We start from the raw sequence: 26,539 nt of genomic DNA on the forward strand, positions 1-26,539 counted from the left end.
TGGCTGCCTGAGTCAGTGTCTTTAGTAATTCCTGCAGCTCACCATCAGACCAGGTTAGCTTCTGCCTGGCATGCACCCCTTGTTCACTGGGATGAACCTGCCTCTTAAGACCCACAGGCAGAGGGAGTGAGTAAGGGGTAGTGATGCATCCAGTCCTCCTCACAAGATAACAGAAGCCCAGCAGGTTGTGACTATAGAATATCTGGAGGTCAGGGGACCCAGGGTCTAGCCCTGGCACTGCCACTGACCAGCTGAGTGACCTTGAACAAATCACCTAACCTCTCTGGTTCTTGGATTTCTTCATGTCTAGAATAAGGTAAATGAGCTAAATAACCTTTAAGGTTCTCTGATTTGTTAGTTGTCACATTATCTAGTGGAACCACATGCCTAAAAGGTCATCTGCTGGGCTCTTTCCTCATGACAGCCCTGGCTATGAAATAATAGTTGTGTGCCTGCCTTAATCTCCTCATTTTGGATTATAAGAAAAAATTTTCCATGTCTTAGTTTTAGAATTCTTCCAATTATTGATGTTGAATTTATGATACCAGTTATAAAACTGTATGCGGCCATTTCTGACTATTTCTGCTTCCCAAAGTGCACTCACACCACACAATTCCTAGAGATGAAGGATGTGTTATCAGATTGGGCCAATGCAGAGAAAGGTATCCAGAATTGCCTGTGGAGCATGGAGAGATCCAGTGCCAACATTGCAGAACTTTCCAGATAGATGTTAGTGCTCCTTTGAAAAATAATACATGGTCGAGAGAATATGGAAAACTCTGAATATTAGCTCCTTCTGGGAGATTTACCATGCACATTAGAATATTTAAAGCTCTTTATCCTGCCAGTGAAGAAATCTTCATTTATCCCAGGATTTCCCCAACTAATATGGCCCCAGACACTTTCTTCACAAAATACTTAACATCTGGTAGAACATGTCCCCAGAACACAGTTTAGGAAACTTTACCAGAAAACATTACTGACCTAACTTTGTCTGGGTCTTCAGAGCAGACAGGGATACCGACAGCTGCTGGAATATTTATTGAGCACCTACTGTGTGTGGAACACCTGGGAGTAATTCAGAATTGTCAGATCAAGTATCTGGCAACAAAGATTTCAAAATCCAAAGCTGCAGAGAAGTAGGGACACGCGCGTAAGCCTGCCAGTCAACAAACAAGACAAATGGAGTGTCGAGTAGTACAGTTTGGAAGTGCTCAGGCCACTAGGCAGTTGTCGGACCTCCCAAATTGAATTTCCTTGCTCTCCACTGTCAGTCTCAAGTTCTTTGCTCCACCAAGGCAGTTACTATTCAGCCAGTTTGATGATATCATCACAGGACACTCGTTGTTTATTTTTATAGATTAGGTAGTTGGTGAGGCACAGTGAGTAATTTTATCCTGTGCAGAACATCCTAGAATTTTTGCCTTACATGTACCATTTGTTCAGAATTAGGATCAATTCTTTGACCCAAAAAGGTGACCTCCTTTTCACAAAGTGTCAAAGATACTGAAATGGCCAATGTCGCACGCTGTTGTTTACTCCCGCTCTGAGTCAGTGTGACTGCAGTCTGGCGTTCCGTATGTTTCCTGCACACAGGGCATCGGGTTCTCAGGGTGGTTGCCCAGTTGGAACCTATTTGTGACTCACTCAGGGCTATTTTTCCAAGCATTTCCCCTCCCCCACACTGTATCCTTGTGTGCTGCGTTCTCAGACAGCCCTCGCCCAGATCCTCCTCCTTCATCTCCTGTTTCCCACCCCTCCCTGCCAACTTCCCTTACACTTTCCATTGATGTGTATTTTTCTGAAACTTGGCTTGTCCCCTTTCCACCTTCCCTCTGCCTCTACTTTCTGGCATCTTAAAAGAAACCAAGGCTCATTCTTTCTGAGGGTTGAAGAATCCTTGGGACATCCCTCTCTGCTAAACAGAGAAGAGGAGCTGGCTCCGTAATACAAAGGCCAACAATGTTTCTACGAAGACTACCCCTTGAAGAAGGAGCTGCTCCCTTATTTTTAATTATCAGTACTAGTTGACATTTACTGAGTATGTACTCTGCTCTGAGCACCGGAACCCTGTACTTATATTGTCTCTTCTATTAGTCACCGCACCCTTTATGATATGGAATATTTATTATTCCCATTCTATGAGTGAGAAATTGAATCTCAGGGGAGGTAAGAAACTTCCTCAAGGTCATAGAAATGTTTTAAAAAATAAGGCCAAGAAATGAACTTGCATTTCTTTGGCTTCAAATCCTGTGTTCTCTCTCCTCTCCCTGCCCCCATTCCCAAGGGAACAAAGAAGCTGAATTCTGGTTTTCATCAGATTTATTCCCTAAGAGGTTTCATTCACACGTTCTGCACAGATAGAGTTCATTATCTTCTTAATATTCTCCCACGTTGTATTTTCCTGTGTCCAGCAGGGCAAGGATGTAGTTGATCTGGGTGGGATACCATATCCTTTGTTTCTTCACAGAGATTTGTCTTTAGGAGAACATATGCTAACACATGCAAATCATTTTATTCCCTTCCATTCTTTTCTTCCTGCCTGATCATTAGCATCAATTTAGTTGTCAACCTCCTGTTACTTACTCACCATCTGCATTGCGGTCAGCAGGCATTTGCCATGGGACCCTAGGAGTGAAATAGTGACTCACTGGGCGCACTTTTACTTTCCTGTGACAGGCATCCAGCTGCCCTGGGGCCCACAGTTACTCACAGCAAGTCTCAGAACCTCCTGGGCCTTCTCAGTGGCCCTGGAAGACAACCTTTGTTCTTCCCCGTTTTCCCCAGTAATGTGGCCTGTGGCCAGGGACCTCCCCATCCAGGGGACCTAGGTAAGCAGAGAGGTCACTTCCTATCCGTCACTCAGGGCACCTCAGAATGGGCCCTGCCCAATCCAGAGCAGATGCGAAGGCCACCACTACCTTTAGTCTGGTACCCAGTGATCTCAGGGAAAATGGAATCTTCCCGTGATGGACCAAATTACCAGTAGGCCTTCTGTGTCATGGCTGGTATGAACCAAATTACCAGTAGGCCTTCTGTGTCACCTGGTACCTTCCCCAGCACTTGCTTCTGGAGCGACTTGGGTGAAGGGCAAGCTGACAGGTGATTTCAGAATGCAGCCGTCAGCCTCCCTGCTCCCACTGCAGCCCCCAGATCCCCTGGGCACTCAGGTGCTTGGGCACTCTTCTGAGAAGGGCAGCACCAACAGGGAGGTGGCTGCTGTGGCTGCTGTGCTCTGTGCGTGACTCAAAACAAGAAGCTGTTAAGCACCTGCCACTCTTACTGGACTTTGCACTAGAAAGGGGTTGCCTTCCTTCAAGGAGCTTGGACCTCAGTGGCAAGAGCCAGGGGGGGAAATGGTCACAGCCTGGTGATGAAGTTATGTAACGCTCGTTAACTATGTGAGAGTTCAGGAAAGGCTTCCTGGAGGAGGCAGTGTCTAGGCTACTCAGTGGACAGTTGAATGTGGGAATGGAAGGTGAAGGAGAAGTCAAGGACTGATGCAGGGTGTGCTTTTGGGGATTTTGGACCTGGCAGATGGCGATGGCCAGTTAATTCTTGGATATACAGGACAAAAAAGCGCTATTCAGAGACAGCAGTGGAGAGGTGGATAAAACCAGGGAAGTCAAAGAAAGTCATCTAAGGAGAGGAGGTAACATAAGCAAAGATACGAGAAAGGCCAAGGACAGGGTTGCAGGAAATGCTGGCAGTCAAAAACTGACTCCCTACAGCGGAGAACAATATTATGAGAATGGGCTCTGGAGCTGGGCTGCCTCTGTTAGGAGCCTACTGCCACAGCTTACGAGCTGTGTGACCTTAAGCAAGTGACCAAACCTCTCTGTGCTTTCACTTAATCCATAAAATGGGGTGATAATGACATAGACTTAACTTCTTTGAGTTGTAGGATTAAATGAATACATGTTAAGCATTTTAAACAAAGACTAGTAAAGTAGACTGTATAAGAACAATTTGATAGCATTATTATTTTACTGATGTCAGAAAAGGAAAAGCAACCTGTGACAGAGTCCACCTTTCAGTGCCCACTGGCACTGCCCAGTTGAGATCCCCAGTGAGAAGTGAAAGAGAATGCCCATGGCACCCAGATCACAGCTGGGACAGGAAGGGACCAGTCATGCTGGGTGGCGCAGATGCTTCCATTTCCTGGCAGGTCGGGAACAGTGTCTGTGATGCCCCCAGAGCAGTGCCCAGTGGAGTGTGAGTCCCCTGAGGGTGGGCACTCAGTAAAGATTTGCTCAATGAAGATATATTTGCTGAAGGTCCTGCAACTTAGCTAGAGTGAAGAGGCTGCTGGGACCAGGGAAAGCAGATGGGCCACTTCAACGGTGACGGCACCTCAGGGAGCAAGTTTTGGGGAGGCATCTCCAGACTCGAATTTCTGTTTGGGACACCGAGCTGTCTTCAGGGGTGAGCTGCAGGGATGGAATCTCTCACAGGCCTTCTCCCATACATTCCTTCCACTTCCAGACTCTTTAATTCAGGAGGACCCTGTCCTGTGCTTTGTATCATAGAAAACTTGGAGATTTAGACAGGTGACAGAACAGGAACATTGGTAAACAACTAGCAAGCACCTACACCAAATTCTGTGTGTACTTCTCAGAATGCTAACATTCTGTTTCTAAAGGGGATGTGAGTCAGCTGCTCAGATTTTTAAGCTGAACTCTCCATAGCCTTTTCTAAGGCATTTCTTTGCTCAGTGTATCAGGCTAAAAGCTGTAATTAATTCACTCTTTGGTCTAATGCTTTTAAGAGAAAATGGAAAGTAGAAAAGCATGGTCGTTTAGAAGCACAAGCTTTTTTGGTTTGGCTCATTCCTAGTTGAGAGGTTGTGCAGTCTTGGGCAAGCTAGCACACCCACTCTGAACCTCAGCTTCCTCATCTGTGAGTGGGAACCGGGTGTGTTGGCCCGAGGGGGTTGAATTAAGTAAGTAGTGTCCCTCTCACAAGTGCATGCCCAATACGCAGAAGCTCTTATCATTGTAAGTATTATTAAAATCATTCAGAGAGGAAAAGAAACTGATTCATAAATGACCCTGCAGCCTTAAGGTCAGGATAGTTTGAAGCTAAGAACTCACTTATATCTAGAGGTTTTATGTAACTGCTTTCTTATGTAGCCATGGGATTTAATCCCATTGTTAAAATGGGATGAAATAACAAGGACCCTATGCTAGGACTACCAGTAAATACTTTCACAAAAGGGGAGAATATGCATGAAATGAGGCTTACTCTTCAATACCATCTAATAATTGGTTTCAGAATGAATGATCCATTCAACAGAGTGTGGTTCAGAGAGGGTAACACATTTTGCATAGCTGTTGGCAGTTCTGAGCAGTTCATTTAACTAGAAGTATCATTTGCATATCTAAATCAAAATATTAAAACAGTAAATAGCCATTAAAAAAGAATGATATCTTGCCACTTGTGACAATGTGGATGGATCTTGAGGGTTATGCCAAGTGAGATAAGTCAGACAGAAAAAGACAACTGCATGATCTCACTTATATGTGGAATTTAAAAAACAAGAACAACAAAAACCCAAGCTCATAGAGACAGAGGACAGATTGGTGGTTGTCAAAGAAATGAGAGGTCATGGGATGCAGGTGATTTACAAAATTCTAGTCATAAAATGAATTAGTCATGGATATAGGTAATGTGCAGCATGGCAGCTAAAGTTAATAATATTGAGCTGCATATTTGAAATTTGCTAAGAGTCCTTAAAAGTCCTCATCAGGAGGGAAAAATTGTAAGTAAGGTGATGGGTGCTAACTAGACTTATTGTGGTGACCACTTCACAACATAGGCAAATATAGAAGCATTCAGGTGTATGTTTTACACCTGATACTAGTAAAACGTTACATGTCGATTATACCTCAATTTTTAAAGAATATAATGTAGTGTCACAAAAAGTAGGAAAGCAAAACATGTTTAAAGTTTTGAATAAATTTATTCTTTATGCAAAAAGCAGTCTAAAGTAATTATGTCAGTGGAATTGAGGACTTGTCAAAGCCTCTAGAGTTCACATCTTGGGAATATTTACATGTTACTTATGACACTAACTGTTGATTAAATGGAACCAAAATAAAGAACAATGTTTTTAAAAACAATAAATAATTCTAGTGAATTTAGAACCTAATTTTCAGTCATTAGGGAATTTTTAGTTGGAGCATTTGAGAATTAAGCAACTATCTGGTACAGACTACAGGGAAGACATTCTGTAAACGATAGGAAGATAACCAGAATTATATGGTCTCTATCCTTGAGGTTTTGACAATTTAGATAAGGTGGCCATATATACAACTGACTTAATTGCAAGGCAGAGCATGCTACCTTTCTTTTCCTGTACTTGCTCCTACCCCTTCTGCCCCCATGCCTAACATAGTTCCTTGCAAATTCACAGGCATGCAATGCAGTAACTGTTTGTGGAAAGAATAAGCACTGTTTCAGAGATATAAATAAAGTGCTTTGGAAGGACAGCTGAGACCAAGGAGTGGTAGAAAGACTGGACTTCCAAAGATGGTAGCTTATGAATGGGTAAAGTTGGCCTTGTACCTACCCAAGCAAAATATCACCCATACTCCTATTTAATTACTTGCTTGTGTTATTTCCTCCACAAGGCTCCAGTACCACATCTGTCTTGTTCACTAGTGTCCAGCATGGTACATGATGATGCATATAGATCCTTAGTATTTTTTAGAGGAGGGGGATCATCAGATATGTTTATCAAGGCTTTTTGGTTTTTCTGTTGCAAGTTAACAGCACCTCTACTTAAACATGCTCAAAGTAAGGGAACTTTTTGGATTATGTGTATGGGGTCTTCACAGGGCTTTCAGTAGATCTGCATCTAGAAACCTGACCAATGTCTCCAGGAACCCATCTTCACTCTGCGTGTGTGTGTGTGTGTGTGTGTGTGTGTTGGGGGTGGGGGGCTGATAGTCTCAGGCAGACTCTGCTGATATTTGTGACAAAGACAGCTTATATCTTCACAGTTTATCTTTATTTATGCTGTTATAGTTTATAATTCCAACAAAAAGATTATGTCTCTTTTCCTGGATGTTTGGGTCATGCTCTACTCATCTCTGAAAGTAAGGGAAGAGTAGCCCCATGTAATCTGTATAGATTAAGGTGGAGAAAGGGTGCTTCAACTAAGAAGTGTTGGAGACAGCCAAAGCAAAACAAATACACGAACAAAATCCTCTGTATATTCATAGCACAAGGGAATAGATTGATCAATACCACAGAGATAGCAATAGGTGGAGAAGAGATAATGATGCAACATGTAATAGGGTTGGAATGTCAGACAGGAGTGGTAGGCAACTCTGGAGGTCAGTGCTGGAGGTGTAAATTTAGTTCAGATGGTGTCAGTTTTGAAGGCCAAAAAGTGTCCTGTAGGCAGTTGGGATGCCATTTGAGGGGAAGGAAAATGAGTTTAGGGCTTCTCCAAAAACCACCTTTAGATGCCTCCCTTTTTCCCTCTGTGTCCCTCCTAAACCAACAGTCATTGGTAGAACCATGCCACACTAGTCAAGGTGTTCAAGGAACTCTTCTGTACCCACTTCATGTCAAGGAGGATGTGTGTGTTACTTGCTGGCCACTGCAGACTCAGTACTGAGACCTCAGCATGAATAAGTCATGGCCTCGACCATTAAGGAGCTTACAGTTGATGTAGATTGGTTTAGGTCTAAATATTAGAAACATACTTATATAAACATATAATATGTATAAATATGTATGTATGTAGGTAGGTAGGTAGGTAGGTGTAGGGGAGTGGGTGGTTTAAATAGGAAAAAAAAAGGTAATTTCCAGTGAGGGGACAGGGAAGCCTTCAGAGAACAGAAGTATGTGTCACCCTTCTATTAGGAAAAGCTTGTGCTCAGGGCACAAACCCTTCTGAAGGCAATCACAGAGTCTTCCTGGTCCAGCCTTGGACTTCTTCCTTCCTTGTGGTTAGGAATTGGGCCTTACAGATTGCTCTCTTCTGAATTTCTGCATTCGGTTTCCTGGAATTCTCCTCTCTACAGCTCAGCTAATGATAGTAATAGAAGGAGAAGCAGCAGCAGCAGTGGTCACAGTAGCAAATATCTACTGAGCCCTTCACCACATACTCAGCATCCTGTTGCGATCTTTAGACACAATCTTCAGTTTCACCCTCACAATAATTTTATGAGGTAAATATTAATGTTTCCATTTTACCAAAAAGCGAATTGGGGCTGGCGGGTTAGGTGGTTTGCCTCAGGAACCTGCACAAAGGAACAGTGGACCTAGGAGTTGAACGCAGGTCCACTCAACTCCGGTGACCTGTCCTCCACTGCTGTGCTGTGCTGTGCTGTGCTGCACTGAACCCCCTGCCCCCAGTCTCTCCTTCCTGGTTCCAAATAGGTTACGGCCCCAGTCTCAGGCACAGTTACGGAGATGAAGATTCACAGTCTTGCCTGAGCAAGATACAGGGATGCAGAAAGGGATGCCAAACCCCTGGGAGAGTTCTCAACCAAAGTGTGCATAAGAACCACCAGGGGGGTTACCTAAAAATGCAGGTTCCTGGGCCCCACTGTTAAAGAGTGTGGTTTGTAGATCTGAGTGAGACCTTAGAAGCTGCGTTTGAACAAACACCCTGCCGCCACCACCACCAGAGATTCTGATACCAGTGCTCCACATTTGGAAGAGTGCTGTGTAGGCAGATGTGTGTCTGCCTGTCTGTCTGTCAGTTGTGTGGCTTGCCTGTTCATGCCCACTCACTCTACCTCAAGGGTTGCTTTAGTAAGCTCCATAGAAGTCAGGTATATGTGAATTGCACAGAAACTACTTGGGAGTAACTGTCTAGACTTCCATTGTCATCTTTAGACTTCACCATTTGAGCTCAGCCTTTGCAATTAGGGTAGCCAGATACCCATTACAGAGGATCATCTTTCTATAAAAACTTCTGCTCAGCATATTCAAAAATGTTTTTGGCACAAAGTCACTTGTCTCCTTTTTCTGGACCTGGGAACAGCAGTAGGAAGTATTCAGGCCTCTTCCCAAATATAATCCCTGACCATTTGGAGGCTGAGAATCCTCTCTGCCCACAGCCTCCTGGGACTCTGGGTGGCCTGCCTATCCATCAGAGGCACCGAGCATCCCCGCACTGGAGATGTGGGAAAGATGGTCTCAGTCCTTGAGGACATAAGGTCTGGTGGGGGAGACCGAACAGGCCCATGTGAAAGAGTCAGGCACACAAACACTACAAAAATAAACCAGATGCAAACTCATGGAGCAAGGAGAACCCAAGTGTGGACACAACTTTGGACTCCAGGTCCAACATTAAGTCAGAGAGAAGCAGGAAGAAGTTGAATGTGAAGTGCTAGGTCATCAGAAAAGCCTTCCTAGAGGAGGGTATATCCACTTATTTGCCGTCTCTGACTGAGTAGTTATGTGGTGGACACTGCTGCTGGTGAGCAGCATAGAGCTGATGTCTGCCTTTTGGGGAGCACAGTGCTGATTGCGCAGAGGCTGAGGTCAAGGAGATATGGGGCCACCATGTAACACACAGCATGTGGACCCAACCCAGATGAGACATCACAGTAGGCCTACTAGTGAAAGTGATGCTTGCCCCAACCTGCGTGGATCAGTTGGTTGTGCGTTTTCCCCAAATCAAAAGGTCACTGGTTCGATTCCCAGTCAGGGTACATGCCTGGGTTACAGGCTCCGTCTTAGGTCAGGGCATATACAAGAGGCAACTGATTGATGTTTCCTTCCCTCTCTTACGCCCTTCCATATACCCTCTCTAAAAATAAATAAATATTTAAGAAAGAAAAAAGAAAGTGATGCTTTTATCAGATTCCTAAAGGCAGTCTCGCCCCTCCCTGACTTCAGCTAAAAAAACCAGGAAGAAGTACAAAGGAGGCCCTAGCCTAGGGCCTGCCTACCTTCTCTTTCCATCCTAGCATGTATACCTGTGTGTGGACACTGCAGGCCTCAAGTTCAAACTGTCCATATGCCACTTCCCTACTGCCCCTTGGCCAGCCTTCAGGCCTAGAGTTACAACCTCCCCCTCAGGAGGACTGATCCAGATAACAGGCCCAGAAGTGGGTCTGGGCCCTTTGAACAGGGGATTCAGGAGTCCTGAGTCTATAGGGGTAACTGACCTGGAAGTGGGTGCACAGCCAGTGGGCAGTCTTGTTCCCTTCACGCCACGAACTTCTCACTTGATAGAGAGGGGTACGGCTGGATCAGCCAGCATGGGGCTCAGGGCAGGGGCCCGGACTGCAGGGTCTAAAGACATTTCTGCCTTAAGGACAGGTGTTTGCTAAATCCTCAGTGGGGGAGGAGGGGTAAAGGTAAGCTTTCTTCTAGAAGGAATAACCAGTATAAGATCCCAGAGATGGAAGAAAAGCCTCAGTCACCTTCCAAAAAGCAGGGTATGGGGGAGAGCTGAGTGAGGTTGGAGAACAGACAGGTGCCTGGTGGGCCACAGTAAGGACACATGGTGGACAAGAGAAAGGTCATTTTAAATGGAGTAAGAACATTCCTGCCGAACTGAGCTTGTGTGATGCCAATAAAGTATTTGATGTGAGAAGAGACAGCAAGCTGTTTGGTTTGCCTAGGCAGAAGAGTCCTGAGAAAAGCAAGAAGAGGAGGAAAGAAAATATCTGGAGGGAGCAACTGTGGAGGAGTCGTAGGCATGGACCAAGGAGTCAGGGTCGTCGGGGTGAGCACAGAGCCTCTGGGAAGAACTCGCACAGAATTGGGCTGGGGGCCAGATTCTCTCTGTATTTTGTGCTGACTACAGAAATAAAGCAAAATAATCTGCCACATGTAACACCTTTCCACTTAAGGATGCACCCTGTGCTTGAGTTGTGGTACTTTATATGTGTGCGATTTGTGTGTTTTTCTGTGTGGTTTATGTCTTGGAGATCTTTCTGGATTGGCAACACATCACATTTTCCACTTAGTAAACGTGACTGCAGTTCATGCCATGGGCAGTGTTTTACAGTCGTTGCCAAATTCCTGTTTTCCTTTTGTTTCATTTATTTTTTGTAATTAGTGATGACACTCCCATTAATTAATGCCTGTGAAGTTACAGATACATTAGGCTGACATAAGTATTGTCGCTGAAGTCCGTAAGCAGATGTTGGGGTGTGTGTGTGTTTATGATAACAGTGCTTACGTAATCTCATCGGCCAGGCCCTGGGGACTCACACTTGGAGATGGAACAGTTGGTTTAAATTAGGTTTCCATGTGAAATATGGTATCGTTATTTTTTTCCTAGCATTGTGGGAAAGTATATGGAAAATCATTTGACTGATAGGAAATAAATCTGGATGCTTGATCGGGATTGAGCCACACACCATGTGGTGGTCTATGCCTGCTCTCTGGAGCAGGACTCTCCAGGGGAAGACGAGTTAACCCTTTCAGACCACTGGACTAAGAAGTCACAGTGTGATACCAACATAGCCTGAAAGAACCACAACTTCCAGAGACATGATTTGCCATCAGTTTCAACGACAAAAAAAAAGGAGCTAAAGCCACAGAAAGGTATACCCAGAAGTCTCAAAAATTTATGCATTGGATGTCTCTAAAGAATCATTTTAATTCTCCACGATTTCATTTTTATTTGTAAGGAGATGTTGATGATTTTATGATTCTAAGTATTTGCTGATGACTTCCCACAGCAGGGTAGGGCTCATAAAAAACAAATCTCACTAAAGGAAAAACTGTATGGAAGCACCAAGGGACACCCAGTCTCTATTGGCAAAATAATTTTTTTCTCTGGAGAGCCTGTTAACCAGGTAACCAGGTGAAGGGACAGGCATGGTGATAGTGAGTAAGGTCTTGCTTATAGCTGCAGGGGAGGGGTTGTCCCTGCAAATCCCAGATGGATCTGTGTGCTTCAGGAAGTCCTGGGAGATTGGAATGAATGAGTGTCTTTTTCCCAAGCAGCTCTAAATTCCTTGGAGGAGGATCTGGACCAGGGCTCGTCCTGCGGGTCTGATGCTGAATCATTCTCGTGATGTTGCATGAGGACCCAGTAAAGTCTAAAGCAGGTAGAGAGCAGAGGAACATGCTCAGAGCCCGATGGGCTGGGCCCAGGTGGGACAGTGGCCCATCATATTTTTGCTTCACCTGGCTTCAGAAGGGAAGAGGCAGATTATAACTGCAGTGCTCCTGGCTGGTGCCGAAGCATAATCCTGTTTTATCACTGAAACTCCCTATTGCTACTATTTCCCAATTTGTTCCTGTAGAGGGAGAGGAAAAAGATGTTCAGCATCAGTCTCTTCTCTTCTGCTTTGTTCACTTCTTTCACCATTTTTGGTACTTCTCGGTATCTTTTCCTTTTATTCCAGCTCTGTCCTCTTACTGAGTGCTTAGAAGGACCTAACCAATGCCAGGTTGAAAGAAACTCACCCTTTATCAGATGAAAGAGCACCGGACTGGATTTTAACATCAACAAGAATTGTGACCTGAGAAAAGTCACTTCTCCCATGAGCCATAGATTCCTGATCTGGAAAATGGGGTTGGACTGCCCTCTGTGGTTGCTGCCAGCAATAAATGCCTTTCATTCCTATCCATTTACAGCAGTATGCTATGCACCTTGAACTCTTTTTCCTGCAGTTGTCATGTCATGAGTCACCATGAACTCTGTGCTCAGGCCTCATTCTCACTCAGGCCAGGGAAGTGATTGCCTCCCCACGTTTCAACACTGTTGCTGGACCAAGTGCGGCTCATGATCCATGTGGGGTTAAGACAAGAGCTTTGGTTGTTAAAAACTGAGCTCATCAGCCCAGACATTAACCAGAATGGAGAAAGTAACTTAAGTGAACACTAGTGTCCAAGAACCAAAGTGGAGCTAGCAGCAAAATAATCTTAGAGATTAAGCAGAGGATTTTGAGGCTGCATATCATAAAGGGGGTCTTAGTATTGGGTTGTTATTAAATATCATAATCTAATCTGTGTAGTAGAAGAAACAAACCATATAAGAATAAATTAAGCCTGGAGCTGGGGAACATTAGAGTTTGTGTATACACATTAAGCATTTAGCAAGTGGTTAACAGTGCTCCCTCTGGGGCACACACCTAAGTGCAAATTCAGACTTTACCACCTCTTTGTTTGGGGACCCTGAGCAAGCCTCTCAGGCCCTCTGTCCCTCAGTCTTCGCCTCTATAAAATTAGGATAATAATGGTCCCTGACTCAGGATTATTGTGAAAGAAAAATGAATTAACATATGTAAATGTTTAGAACAGTTCCTGGTTCATAGTAAGTGCTATGTAAGTATTTGTTCTTCTCATTGTTGTTTAATCCTTCGGGGAGCCTAATAGGTAGTGCGTTTGTAAAAGATAGTTCAAAATACGCATTTTTGTATTTTTTTCATTTGATATTATGTATTTTAATACTGATAAGTGCCTTCATTTGTGGGCTAAGTGCACTGATTGCATTCAGTCTTGCTGTCCGTTAGTCAAATATGTTACAATCATTATCCTTAGGCCTTATTTTCTTATAGCTTCATGGAATTTTATGTATTAAGAGGGATTTTATGAATTACTTTTCAGCCTCCTTATTTGTAAAATGAAGGTAAAGAACATAGAGAGCTTAAGTTACTTTGCCAGAATCCCTTTAGAGATTTAATAGTGTCTTGGCTGGGTCCTTCATTTTCTGATACTAAACTGATATTTTAAAAAAGAAGAACAGTTTTTTGTGTGTGAAAAAAAATATTGATCAAGCTTCCAGAACATAGTTTCAGTCAATGCCCCTGTCTGCACTTTCCAGGTGAGCTCCTGGGTGACATGGCTGATCCTCACGGCGGGCTCCATGGAGGAGAAGCGGGAGGTCTTCTCATGTTTGGTGCATGTGGCCAAATGCTGCTGGAACGTGGGCAACTACAACACTGTCATGGAGTTCTTGGCTGGCCTCAGGTATCTGGGCACATTTCCTCTTAGTAGTCAAATGGCGCTAAACTAACTGCCCAAAACACAATTGGTAGTGCCCACCAGTACAAATTATCCCATCAAGTACCCCTTGTTCTTCAGGGATTTCTTTAGCCTTTTATTGTATAATTTGAAAAGGAATTTAGATATTACTCACGTCTGAGAATCTCTGCCTTTGGGTTGGAGGTTGTTTTTAGAATACAGAGGAAATACGTTATCCACTGGTAGCACCACAAGCCCTGCCCCTCCAGGATACTGCAGAACTCAGCCCCCGTGGGCCATTCACAATCCCAGTTAGCTGTGTCTGCTCCGATCCCACGCTCGTGGCCAAGTCAAGTGAAATTACCTGTTGCATAACTGTGTCAACCCCATCACTGACCCCTGTCCTCCTCTTCCTGCCCTGTACACTCTACTGTTTCTCTTTCCAGCTCTGCCTTATGAATTGCCCAAGCACTATAAGCTCCCAGCCATTGACTGCCCTCAGTGACAGCATTGATAATAAGCATTCAATAATTTTAGCTCTCACTTTTTGAACACTTGACTATGTGTCAAGCATTGGACTAAGCACCTTTCATGCAATTAAATTTTTTAATTCTCAGAACAATTTTTTGATGTAGATATCATTATTGTTACCACTGTATACAAAAAAGAAACGAGTGTTAGCAGAAGTTAAGTCATTCATCCCAGGTCACCTGGCATGGCTAGGGCATGAGTGCAGGCAGCCCTGATTTCAGAGTTCATGCCACTCACTTCTGTGTTATTCTGTTCTTATGCCTTCTCTATCAAGCTAATAAGATCACTGTTCTGTCAATAAAGTCTCTCCTGCCTATTCCCTTTCAAACTCAGTTACCTTGCATGAAGTAACTGCCCTTACTCTTATGGGGAAGAAGAACCTGAGTTGTCAAGTCAGAATAACAAGGAATCAAATCCTGATACCCCACAGAATAGCTGTGTGATCTGAGTGAGTTATTTGACCTCACTGAGCCTCAGTTTCTACATCTGTAAAATGGGGATAATAATAAAAAGTACCTACCTCTTGACGTAGGATTTAGTGAGATAATATATTTAGCAGGTATGTCTGGCATACAGTAAGGATCTATAAAGACAACTGTCATTGTTATTGTCTGACATTCACCTTCCCAAGGAGAGTTCTGAGTAGAAACAGATCTTGCTTCATAACATTATCAAGATTTTTCTTTGATTCTCCAGTGATGGGATTCAGATTTGGGGGAGGAAAGGAAAATTCTCAGAGTTGGACTTTTTTTTTGTCCTCTTGAACTTTCTTAACTAAGAATAAATTTGTGTCATTGACATTTAAAATGGTCATACAAATGTGCCAGTTGTGGCTCAAAAGAAGGAAAAAATACAAAAATACTGGGAGAACAAGAGGCTGTATATTTGGTTCTCTTGTCATAGATTTTCTTTTTTTAGATTATTTTATTCTTCAAGTACAGTTTTCTGTCTTTTACTCCCATCCCAGTCCACCACCACCCCAGTGCTCCCCACCTCCCTCCCATTTCCACCCCCTTAGTTTTTGTCCATGTGTCCTTCATAGGTTTTCTTTAAAGAACCTGTGCTACTTAAAAAAAAAGAATATTCACATTATGATAAAGTAGTGCTATTTTAATGATGCTTATCCTTCTGTGTTTGGCAAGTTGGTGCTCACTGTGGGCTGTGACCTCACTTCCTTCTGGACATCACTGTCCCCACAGCTGGCTCCCTCCAAAGTGAGTGACCCAAGAGAGCAAGACAGAAGCTGCAGTGCTTTTGATGTCCTGTTCAGATGCCATTAACTGTCCCTTCTGCCATGTTTCACTGGTCACGTAGGACCTGCACTGGTTTGTTGTGGGTGGGACTGCATTGCACCCGGAGGCGTGCATCACTCGGGGCACCTTGGAGCCTGGCTGCTACACACCCTGCATTAGAGATTCTCCTGATAGAAGAATGGCCTCAGAGTGACCCAGGGAAGCCTTAGTGAATGTGACTTTCCGACACAACTTAGTGTGAATTCAAAATCCAAAAAGGCCATAAAGCCAAGTGACCTTCTTTTACATGAGGAGTAACCTCACACCAAGCTCAACCTCCACACTGTGCATTTTGTTTTATACCCCAGACCCACTGCCATCTGGTTTCATCTCCTTTTTTGGCTTAGAACTGAACTGATCTTTACAAAACGATGGCTCCCAGTATCAGGTTTAAGAATTCTTTGGCTAGAAAAGTATATTTAGGAGATAAGTTGCTAGGTGCTCTTATGATGGAATGATGGTGGGGGTGGAGCCAGTGTGTACACCTTCAGGCTTGAAAATATTTAGATTATAAGTAATTTAATTACATCAAGATAACTAAAGGGTTTTTTTCAAGCAATTAGATAGAAAGAGGAGCAACCTTAATGAACAATGTCATTTAACACTGACCTTGGTTTTCTAACTGCATATTTTGCTTCCTCAAACTAAATTCTCATCTATTTGTAAGGAAACAATGAGAAATAAAAAAGATTCACATATAACAGTATTTATTCAGTCATAGCATCAGTTTAAAATAACCCAAATGAACAACAAGAAAAAAATGAAGGAACTAATATGATACATCCATACACTGGAATGTTATTTAGCCACCAAAAATGATGTTTATGAAAAAAATTTAATATTGGAAAACAAATATCATAATACATAAAAATACACAGTAACAAAACTGTCTATACTTAATAACCTCAGCAATATTTATAAATAAAAATTTATAAAGCATTTATACAAGACAGACACAAATAGAGTAAATACTGGAAGGAAATATACCTAATGTTGTCTGTGGGTGGATTCTCTATATTTTTGGAATTTTTCAGATTTTCTATAATGAGCATCTAGTAGTACCTTTATAGTCAAAAAAAGAAATAAAAGTTTTAAATCAGTGTCAATTCTCAATCTATCAAAAAAAAATCATTGACCTTTGCTGAGGTTTGTCTTTTGCTCAAAAATGTAACATAGCTACTCTGTTACTCACAGAAAGAAGGATAATCCGATAATGAGAACCATGTCTCATGAATTTCATCCCTTTGCTTATTTATACCTCCTTTTTTGTTCCCCAAATAGGATTCTCAGCAGCCCATAGGAAACCAGTTATAGCACTAGCTGGACTTAATGGGGTGAAATCAGAAAACAGTTTTGTTTTTCTGACCTCACTGTGTTTCAAACCTGCCTTTTTGGCCCCCCCCTCCCCTGGGTCTGGATTCTACCCTGGGAGAGCCTGTAACTTTCCCAGCCACTTATGTGCTTAATAAGCTGTCTTGTTGGCCTACGCTCATGGGTATGAATGAATCTCAGAAACATACCACCATGCAAAAAAAGCAGGTTGTCTGAGTGCCTACAGTGTGACACCATTTCTATACAGTTTATAAAACACAAGCTGCTTGGTGATACATAGACATGTTGGGTAAGTATAAAGGCCTGTTAAGATCACTCAGGTCCCAGCCGTGGTCCCCTCTGGCGAGGGAGGAGGGCACGTGCTCACAGAAGAACCCACTGAGGCTTCGACTGTATTATTAATGTTTTATTTTTTAAACTGAGAGGTTGGCGCGTGCATGTTTGTCATGTGGTACTTCCTTGTCTTTTAGATATCTTATACAGTACATAATGAATTCTCAACCCAGCCTGATATAAATCAAAACTGCAACCTCTGACCCAAGTTAAAGCTTTGCCCTTTCCCACATTCCACAGCCCACGCAGTCTCAGGTACCTGTAGCAGGGTGGGAAGAAATGGTTTGTCTCTTCTCTCCCTGGCCTTCCAACTCGATCCCTTCAGGAAAAGTGGACAGGAGAGGAAAGAAAGAAGGAGGGGTAGAGGAAGCAGAGGTCTTACTTGACTGGACCAGTTGTAATCTGGGCTAGGTGCTTCCAAATGTGGGGTGCTTTGGGGGGTGCTCTCTAGTTATGCCCACTAACGTCTCCCTACCCCCGTCCTGTATGTACCTCCCAGTGTACCTGCAATCCCCCAGGGCCAGCTCTGGAGGTCTCGCCCTCCCAGCCTCTTTCCTCTAGAGTCACTTCATTTGTCAGGCAAGCCCTTCCAGACAGTTCATGTCCAACTGCCTGTCACAGTGTCCACTCCTGGCTCACAGGAGCATTCAGCATTTTGCCTACTCAGATTTGCAGATGCAGACACACACATCCACTGGAACTTTCTCCCTCACATTGCCATTGGGCAGCTCCAGGCAGCCTCTTACTTCAGACTTTCCCACACAAGAGTCACACACCAGCCTCTGTGATCAACACACTGCCCAGGACACAGATCCACCTCTCCAAGGAGTTCACTCGAAGCCTCCCCAAAGTTCAGGTGATTTCCTCCTCATTGCAGTGTACTGGCAGTATTCCCACCTGGCTGCCCTGATCCGGTTCCTCTATGGGCTGGTGGAGGCTGAGAGCCCACGAGGGCAGAGCAGTTTCGGTGGTGCTTGTGACAGCCTGGTGCCTCTCCTAGAAGGTGGGAACAATGTCACCTCTTATTCTTATCAGCAGTTCAAAACAGGAAAAGCCCCACTTAACATCCTTTTATGCAGATAATACTTCAAGATAACATCCCTTAGGGTGGACCAGTGGGTTAATGTTAAAGCTGGATTCAGTAAAAGCAAAGAAGCTAAAGCAGGCTTCGTGTGTGTCACTGAGGGAGTGGTGTCATCTAGGGATAACATTTAAAAGATCGAGAGGAGTGGATGGACCACGTTTTCTGCAGACAACCCTCCATAAATATTTGTACAAACCATATTATTACTAGGCTTCCTGTTTGTCTGTGGCTGCTAGGAAAGCTCAAATCCAAGTTCAGTGCCCACCTTCCAAAATTAACTCCTTCTACGTGTGTTTTTGTTCGTATCGGTCCTATTTAATTTTGTGTTTCAATTTATAAAAGTAATATGAAACATTATTTGGGAGAAGTAGGTGGAGATATGGAGCCTGAATAAATATTAAAACAGAGAGAAAACAAGCCAAAACAACAAATTCGTATAGAATTTAGGCTATTTACTGTAAACCATATTATTTCTCCTTCAATCTGAAAAGAAATGTCATTTACTTGCAATAGATCAAGAAAAGTTTTAAAGATGTGGCAGTTCATGGACCAGTCTGACCTGGAGACCATGAGGAGCCTGAAGGACGCCATGGCTCAGCACGAGTCCTCCTGCGAGTACAAGAAGGTGGTGACGCGGGCGCTGCACATCCCCGGCTGTAAGGTGGTTCCGTTCTGCGGGGTGTTTCTGAAGGAGCTCTGTGAGGTGCTAGACGGAGCCTCTGGCCTGGTGAAGCTCTGCCCGAGATACAATTCCCAAGAGGAAACTCTAGAGGTGAGACCTTCCAAAATCCTCGTGATCCAGAGAGTCGCTGTTGTTCCCTGGCTCATCACTTACTGAAATGAGGAGGGATAACTTAGTGAGCCCCGGGATCCATTGTGTCTGTTGTGTTGGATAACAGGCGGGTCCTCGAAAGTTCCAGAGGAAAGAATGCCAACTAGCACTGTTAAGGTAGCTTTAATGGGACAGTGTGAAGGTACAAGTGGAAATGGGTGTTCTTTTCTGATTTTATTTATTTTTAAGACTGATAGTGTTTTCTTTTCTCTTATTGGGTGGGAATGTCTGGCTGCAGGGGACAAAATAAGTCAAGTGAAGTGAAAGTAATAACTTTTCCAAATTGGCAGAAGAAAAAATGCAGGGAAGTCAACAGTGCCTTCCTCTCATCCTTCGGGGGAGGGGAGGGCGAGCTGATAGTGCTGGAGAAGCTGGTGCCTCTTCTAAAGACAGGTTGCGGGCTCCTGACCACGGCTGACTCCGTTTTCCCTACCCAACGCTGCTTGTTCCAGACTCCCAGAGACCCAGAGAGGAGAGGACCGTGTGAGCTTTGCCCCGGGGCATTGGGCACTGGAGAGGAAGGACATTGAGAAACTGAAGAAGATAAGGAAACTTCCCTACATGGGGTTTAGAAAGGAAAGGAGGATTGAAACTGGAGGGAACTTTATGGTGAATTCTGAGGCATCCCATGCCTGGAAGTCCCACACCCAAATCTAGAGTCATCCTCACTATCGTGGTAGTACTCACTATTACACACGCACTCACCCACATACACCCCTTCTTGGTGGCATTGGGAAGACTCTTCTAAAACTGAGCCTCTTCTATGTCACCTGGGAACAAAGGCACCACCTGGTATCAGGAAGAGCCCCGGATGGTTATAGGCAACACTACCAGCTTGCATCTCTCCAGCTTATATGAGGGGAATGGAAGTGCAAGAAGTGAAGGAGAAAGCTGAGAGCAAGTGCCCCACACCAGCTCTCTTGTGCTTCGGATGGAGGGGATGCCACATCTCAGGGCCCAGCGGCGATGGGGTGATGGGAGAAACTTCCTGACCGCATACAGACAATAAGAACTTGAACACTGCCAGGGAGCCTTGGCATTGCCATAGGACATATGGGAAATAAAGCCAAACATCACCTTTCTTGGTGATTTTTATCTCGTTCCACAGCACAGTATACCCATTCATGGTTTTTCTCAGTTCTCACTGCAAGGATAAAATAGCCCTGCCCTTCCTCTGTAAAGTGGCTAATCTCCCAGGGGAACCTTGGAATAATATTGCTTTTTGTGTTTTCAATTCAAAGTGGAGTGTTGGTTCCTAGAGGGACTAAAGTTGTCTTAGTGGAAACAAGAGTAAGTTTTGATATTTTATGTGGCGAAAGAGAAAAATGTTTTTCCTGGAGGTTCTTTTTTCCTCCCCAAATGAAATAGGCACAAATACCATTATTTATGACCATTATGATTTCATTTCCTTAGCTGAGTAGGTTATTCAGACGTATTATATAAAGTCGCAATAACAAACTCTTGATGTATTTTTCCATAGTTTGTAGCTGACTACAGTGGACAAGATAATTTTTTACAACGTGTGGGACAAAATGGCTTAAAGAATTCAGAGAAGGAGTCCACCGTCAACAGCATCTTTCAGGTCATCAGGAGCTGCACCCGGAGTCTGGAGGCGGAGGACGAGGACAGCGCCAGTGAAGGGAACAGCTCTAGGAAAAACTCCTTGAAGGATAAAGCTCGATGCCAGTAAGTCTCACATTTGAACCAGAGGGAGGATGCTCGTTGCTTCCTTTTCCCACTTCCGTTGGTTTCAGACAGACGCCTAGTAAAAACCCACTGCCTTTATCAGGAGGCCGTGCTTCTTTATCTTCAGTCTTTACCAATTCTGAATTAGAACTTGTCTTTTTAATTTCACTGCCTTGTTCTAAAATTACTGTTTATAATTTAACTTCTTGCAACCCGTTCGCCCTATAAAGGAAACTAGGGCTACCCTGCCAGGTCTGAAAATTCAGCTAATAAAATTTCAGGATTAGAACCGTGATCTCTTATTTATTTCTTAGCTTCTATAAAAAATGGTTTTTACTAATCACTGAGTGGAACACAGGTGCATTTACTAACACATTTTTAAATGAAATATAGCAGTTTAGTAGGGGTAGAGTGAGACCTCGATCAATATTTTTTGTAGCTTCTCCCAGCCTCTGGGTGATCCTGGGTAGTCAGGGATCTCTCACTTTCAGAAACTCTGCTCTGTGAGGTGGCGACCTCAGCTCTGCAAATGTTCAGTTGTTCCAATTGCTGTTTATCCACAGGCATTGTAGTCCAGCCAGATGTGCTTACCTGCAACCAAATGAGAAAACAGAAACCAGTGGTCTTGAGCATGCATTGCTTCTCTTCAAGGCCATAAACTTACAGTCAAGCTTAGCTCACTGTCCCAGCAGGAGGAATCCTTTAGCACCTCCCAAACTATTAGGTCTACTGGCTTTGACATCGTTTACCAAGAAAGGTTTTATTTGTAATGAGCATTCACAAGTCAGACCTTGCAGTCGTCTTGGAGTCCTTATACACATGTGTGTGTTTGCAAGACATTGCTGTTTTCTCTGCAGAGCCTCCCCTGATTGTCTCTGTGTGTGAGCCTACAGTAGCAGGGGTGACTGTGGACAATGTTTTCAGAAAAGAATTTCTTTCGAATTGGAGTACTAGATACTTAGAATTGGTGGTGAACACAGAAATGAGTGCCTTGTATCTGAATTTTGAATGCTATTATGTTTTAAGAAGGTAAACCTATAGACCCAATTTCTCCAAAATATATAGTATTAGTATACCATATAGTATAGCTGGGGGCAGGGAGGACAAGCTACAAATAAGCATGTGTCTGCACAAGAAGCATCTCATAGCCTTTTAAGTCCTTAACCTATATCTACCTCTATTTATGTCTCTCTCTCTCTCTCTCTCTCTCTCTCTCTCTCTCTCTCTATATATATATATATATATATATATATATATATCTGTGTATATATCTCCCTCCTGCCACAAAGATTTTGTAGATGCTTATGAGAGTAAGTATAAATAATTGAAGTTATTAAGGAAAACAAGTTGGGAAAAAATAATGCTGTCATTTACAATGACTGAATTTTGTTCTGGGATTCTGAGTGGCCAAAGAAAGAGGAAATCATGATTTATTACAAGTTTCACAATATTTGGTAAGAAAAATCAAACAGATGTTTGGGATAATGAACCTTTTCTTTGTACTGAGATATGGCCCAAATTCCTTCCTTAAATTGTACTATAGGGAAGCATCATCCCCAAATAAATAAAATAATGAATTTCATATGGCTTTTTTAATAACAACCTCCACTTGTTTGGGGGTGGAGTGTTAATTAAAAGTGTCAGCGTTTCCAAAATACTTCAGGAATGTTACCTTCGGCTGAGCCTCGGAGCCCTAGGCCCTGAGCTTTCGCTTTACCATCTTTTCGTTTTTGTTGTGGCTTCTTTCAAGAGATAAGTTTTTTACCCAATCTTGTCACCTCTCATACAATTTTTATTTCCAGTTTCTGGCTTATGCTCCAGTCCCCTTCCTAATTATATCATCATCTACATCCTAAGAACATTTCTCATCCACTTCCCATTTTCAGACCTGCTTTTAAGCACTCTTAAAAGGGAAAAATAGCACAAAAATGCAAATATTTCTTTTACAAAGCCTGTGAAGCTGTATTGAAATGCTCACATTGAAACCTGGGTGTCAGTACCGGCAATACTCTCCTTCCCCCACGTGACTGCTCCTCAGAGATGGAGCACTAAACACGCGAAGTGGGAGGGAGGTGGGCGCTGAGCAGAATTCACTGAAGCCAGAGCAGCAGGCACTGTTTCTGGGACCTGGGAACCCATTCCTGATCCAGAGCCTCGTAGCAACTTCATAAATACAATCCTGACAAAACTAATGTTAGTAACGTTTAACATGTTCCTGCTTATTGAGAATCACTTTGAAAGAAACACTGTCCTAATATTTTACATATGTTTAATTATTTAGTCCTCCCAACAGTTCATTTTACTCAGGATCCCACGGCCAGCAGGGCTAAGATCTAACCTCAGGATGACCGGCTCCACACACCACCCAGATATAATTTAGAAGCTGCCTGTTGTTGAGGAAACTGCTAGGTTAATTAAAAGCAAGAATTTGCCAGAGGCAGGTTTGAAACTCTGGATTTCATTACAGGGAACAGCTGTTGTTAGTCCTTTGGAAAAGGTGTACATTTTCTCCCATCCAACAAAATTACCTTAGGCTTATCACTTGATGAATTCTGTTCGTGTAATCGTCTTAGCTTTGTAGGAAGTAATGAACACTTATTAAGCAAAGACACTGTCCCCTAATATAATATTTTCATCAGGGAACATTAGAAAAATGTCTGCCCATCAATTCATGCTTTCTAATTGAAGGATGCTACAGAGCTGCTTCCGGGATCGGGGACAGACTCTCTCTCTCTTCTTATTCCTTAAAACATACGACCCAAGTGTGACAAGGTAGTTTCTTCACTGGCAAACCACGTATTGGACATTTGGTTAATACTATTTGGTTCCCAAATAAATCTTTAAGTTCCATCCTATTCCTTTTTGTAAACCCACAGAAACTTGTCTCCCACGAGGGTCAGGCACAGAGTGTGTAAAACTCACTGTGTGATCCAAGAGATAAAGCTACTGGTTTCTTTCTTGAAAGGAACTTACTTCCTTACCAGCAGTTGTCAGTTTCATCTGGGCATTAGTCCCCGGGAGAATGCTTTTTAATGGAATTATTGATACTGAACATTAGTTATTTCCATGTTCTAAAACAGAAACTGGCCCTACAAAGACAGCGCCTGCTCTCTCCCAGCTCACATCATCTCCCAGCAGCAGAAACAGGCTCCAGAAAAGCCTTATTATAATTTTTCTTTCCAGACAGTATTTTTTATTATGCATGTAATTTGGTTTTTTTAACTGGAAAAATACTTGATTTAGTTCGGAATTCAAATTACACAGAATTTGGGAAACACCATTTTTCATGCTAAATTTAAATCAGAAGTTCTATGTCCAGATTAACATATGTTGTATTTCACAGGTACTGACACTCATCAATTGAATTCTTTTTGTACTTAAAAAAAAAGCTATGACATGTGGAGAATGTGGAAGTGGTTCCAAAGAAAGGAAATAAAAAGATTAAAGGGCTTGGATATGACTTAAAAGGAAGCCCCTCTAGAGGAACAGCTGGGCTGGGTTAGCCTCAGGAAAGGAAGTGGGGAAGAAGTGGGAGGGACGAAACCTCAGTCTTCCTGTATTTAATCATGGTGATAAACTTTACTGAGCCAGACACTGTGCTGAGTGCTTTACAACAATTATCTTATTGGAGGTTCACCATTAATCTCTGGAATGGACATTGTCTTTTTGCCCTTAACAGATGGGTAAAGTTGAGTGGTTCATTAGGTCACACAGCAGACAGGTGGTGGGGCTGCACAGTAAACCCAGCGTGATTCTGGGGGGCACATTTCTAATCACCATGCTTTATGTAGGAAGCACAGGCACAGGTATCTTATATATGAGCACATGAGCATTGGTGTTCCATTGGTACTAAGAGCAATTTCGGGAGGATAGAGCTAAGTTAGACACAAAGGACTGTTTTTCCTTCCTTTCTTCACTTTTTTATGTTTAAATGGAACATTAAGTGCATAAAATAGAATGTATTTTTCTACACAGCAACCAGATCTTAACTTCTACTAACATTCTTCACTAAAGGAAAGCGAAGCTCCTTTGAGAAATGGTGGATTCTAGGACTGGGGTAGGAAGTACATAGTGAGCCTGGAGCATCTTGTTACGCCAGGAAGTAAAGAAGTGCTAAAACACACGCACAGACCTGCATAGCAGTGGGGTCATAGCAAAAGCATACAAGAGCCAACTGCAGACGCTCCTGGTGGCCAATTTGAGCAACAAAATTAATTGGCATCAGATTATACCCCAAAGTATTAAATAAATATTAATGACTTCATATATATAGATAGATGATAAGCAAACAAAGGGGCAGAAGAGATCATCTCCCAGGCAGAAGAATTCCAAATAACTTACTAGATTTTCTGCCCTCTGTGAGGTAGAGCATAACTGCTCACTCCTTAAAGGTGGGCTGCACCTGGCAACTTCCTTCCGAAAAGGACAGTTCAGAAAGGAGGGGTGTTTTAAGTCACTTCACAGTGACACATGCCCAGCACTCCTTCAGCCAGGTCAGTGTCAACAGGGTAAGTCATGCGGACAGTGTGTTCCCTGGAGACAATGTGGTGAGAACGGCACTCTTCCTCTGTGGTCTTCCTGCCCAGCACCTCCAACCCTAGTCCAATTATAAGGAATATATCAAGCAAATTCTAATTGTACAAAATACCTGACCACTACCTCTCAAAACTGTCAAGATTGTTAAAAACAAGGTAAGTCTGCAAAACTGTCATATCTATCATTCTAAAGAAACAGGACAACTAGTGTAAATGTGTTCTGGTGTCCTGGATGGAATCCTGGAACAAAAAGAGGCCAAAGGTAAAAAACTAAGGAAGTCTAAATTAAGTATGGACTTGTATGAATAATACTATACCAATATTAGCTCATGAATTGTGTCAGATATGCCATCCTAAAATAAGATGTTAATAATGGAGAAAAGTGGATGCAGGGTATACTATCTTCACAATTTCTCTACACATTTAAAACTATTCTAAAATTTAAAGTTTTTAAAAAGCTAATGCTTTTGGCCCTGGCTGCGGTGGCTCAGTGGATTGAACACTGGCCTGCCAACCAAAGGGTCATCAGTTCAATTCCCAGTCAGGGCACATGCCTGGGTATGGGCCAGGTCCCCAGTGGGGACTACACAAGAGGCAACCACACATTGAAGTTTCTCTCCCTCTTTTTCTCCCTCCCTTCCCCTCTCTCTAAAAATAAATGAATAAAATCTTTAAAATAAATAAAAACAAATGTGTTTGAATAATTATCAAGTAAATAGATGCATAACTACCACCAAGAGTGAAAACATTGCCAGTGCCCATAAAACCCTTTTTTCCCCTTCTTAATTATGTCACCAGTTTTCCTCCTAGAGGAAAATTCGCTGCTGTGAATTTTGTGATCATGCACCCTGCTTTTCTTTGCAATTTTACCAGTGTTATGCATTTCTCCATAGTACAGTTTTTCCTGGTTTAGAAGTTTACATGTACATAAACATAGTATTTACTCTTGATGCCTTGCTTAGGGTTTGTCTGTGTTGTTGCAGATAGCTAGCTATATTGTGTGTTATCTCCATTGCTG

General features: G+C 43.0%; 1 protein-coding gene across 2 annotated transcripts in view; it reads left to right on the plus strand.

Moving 5' to 3' along the window:
* The window catches only part of PLCE1 (phospholipase C epsilon 1), a 343,613-nt gene that overhangs the window by 242,870 nt on the left and 74,204 nt on the right, over positions 1–26,539 (plus strand). For both annotated transcript variants that reach the window (XM_037047396.1, XM_037047397.1), the window contains 3 exons: positions 13,757–13,902; positions 18,982–19,240; positions 20,781–20,986. In XM_037047396.1, the coding sequence (XP_036903291.1) occupies positions 13,757–13,902; positions 18,982–19,240; positions 20,781–20,986 (611 nt within the window). The remainder of the gene's footprint in view (positions 1–13,756; positions 13,903–18,981; positions 19,241–20,780; positions 20,987–26,539) is intronic.

This window comes from Sturnira hondurensis, unplaced genomic scaffold (assembly GCF_014824575.4).
Source record: "Sturnira hondurensis isolate 20B ecotype Veracruz unplaced genomic scaffold, ASM1482457v3 Scaffold0005563, whole genome shotgun sequence".
In the NCBI taxonomy this organism is placed as follows: domain Eukaryota; kingdom Metazoa; phylum Chordata; class Mammalia; order Chiroptera; family Phyllostomidae; genus Sturnira; species Sturnira hondurensis.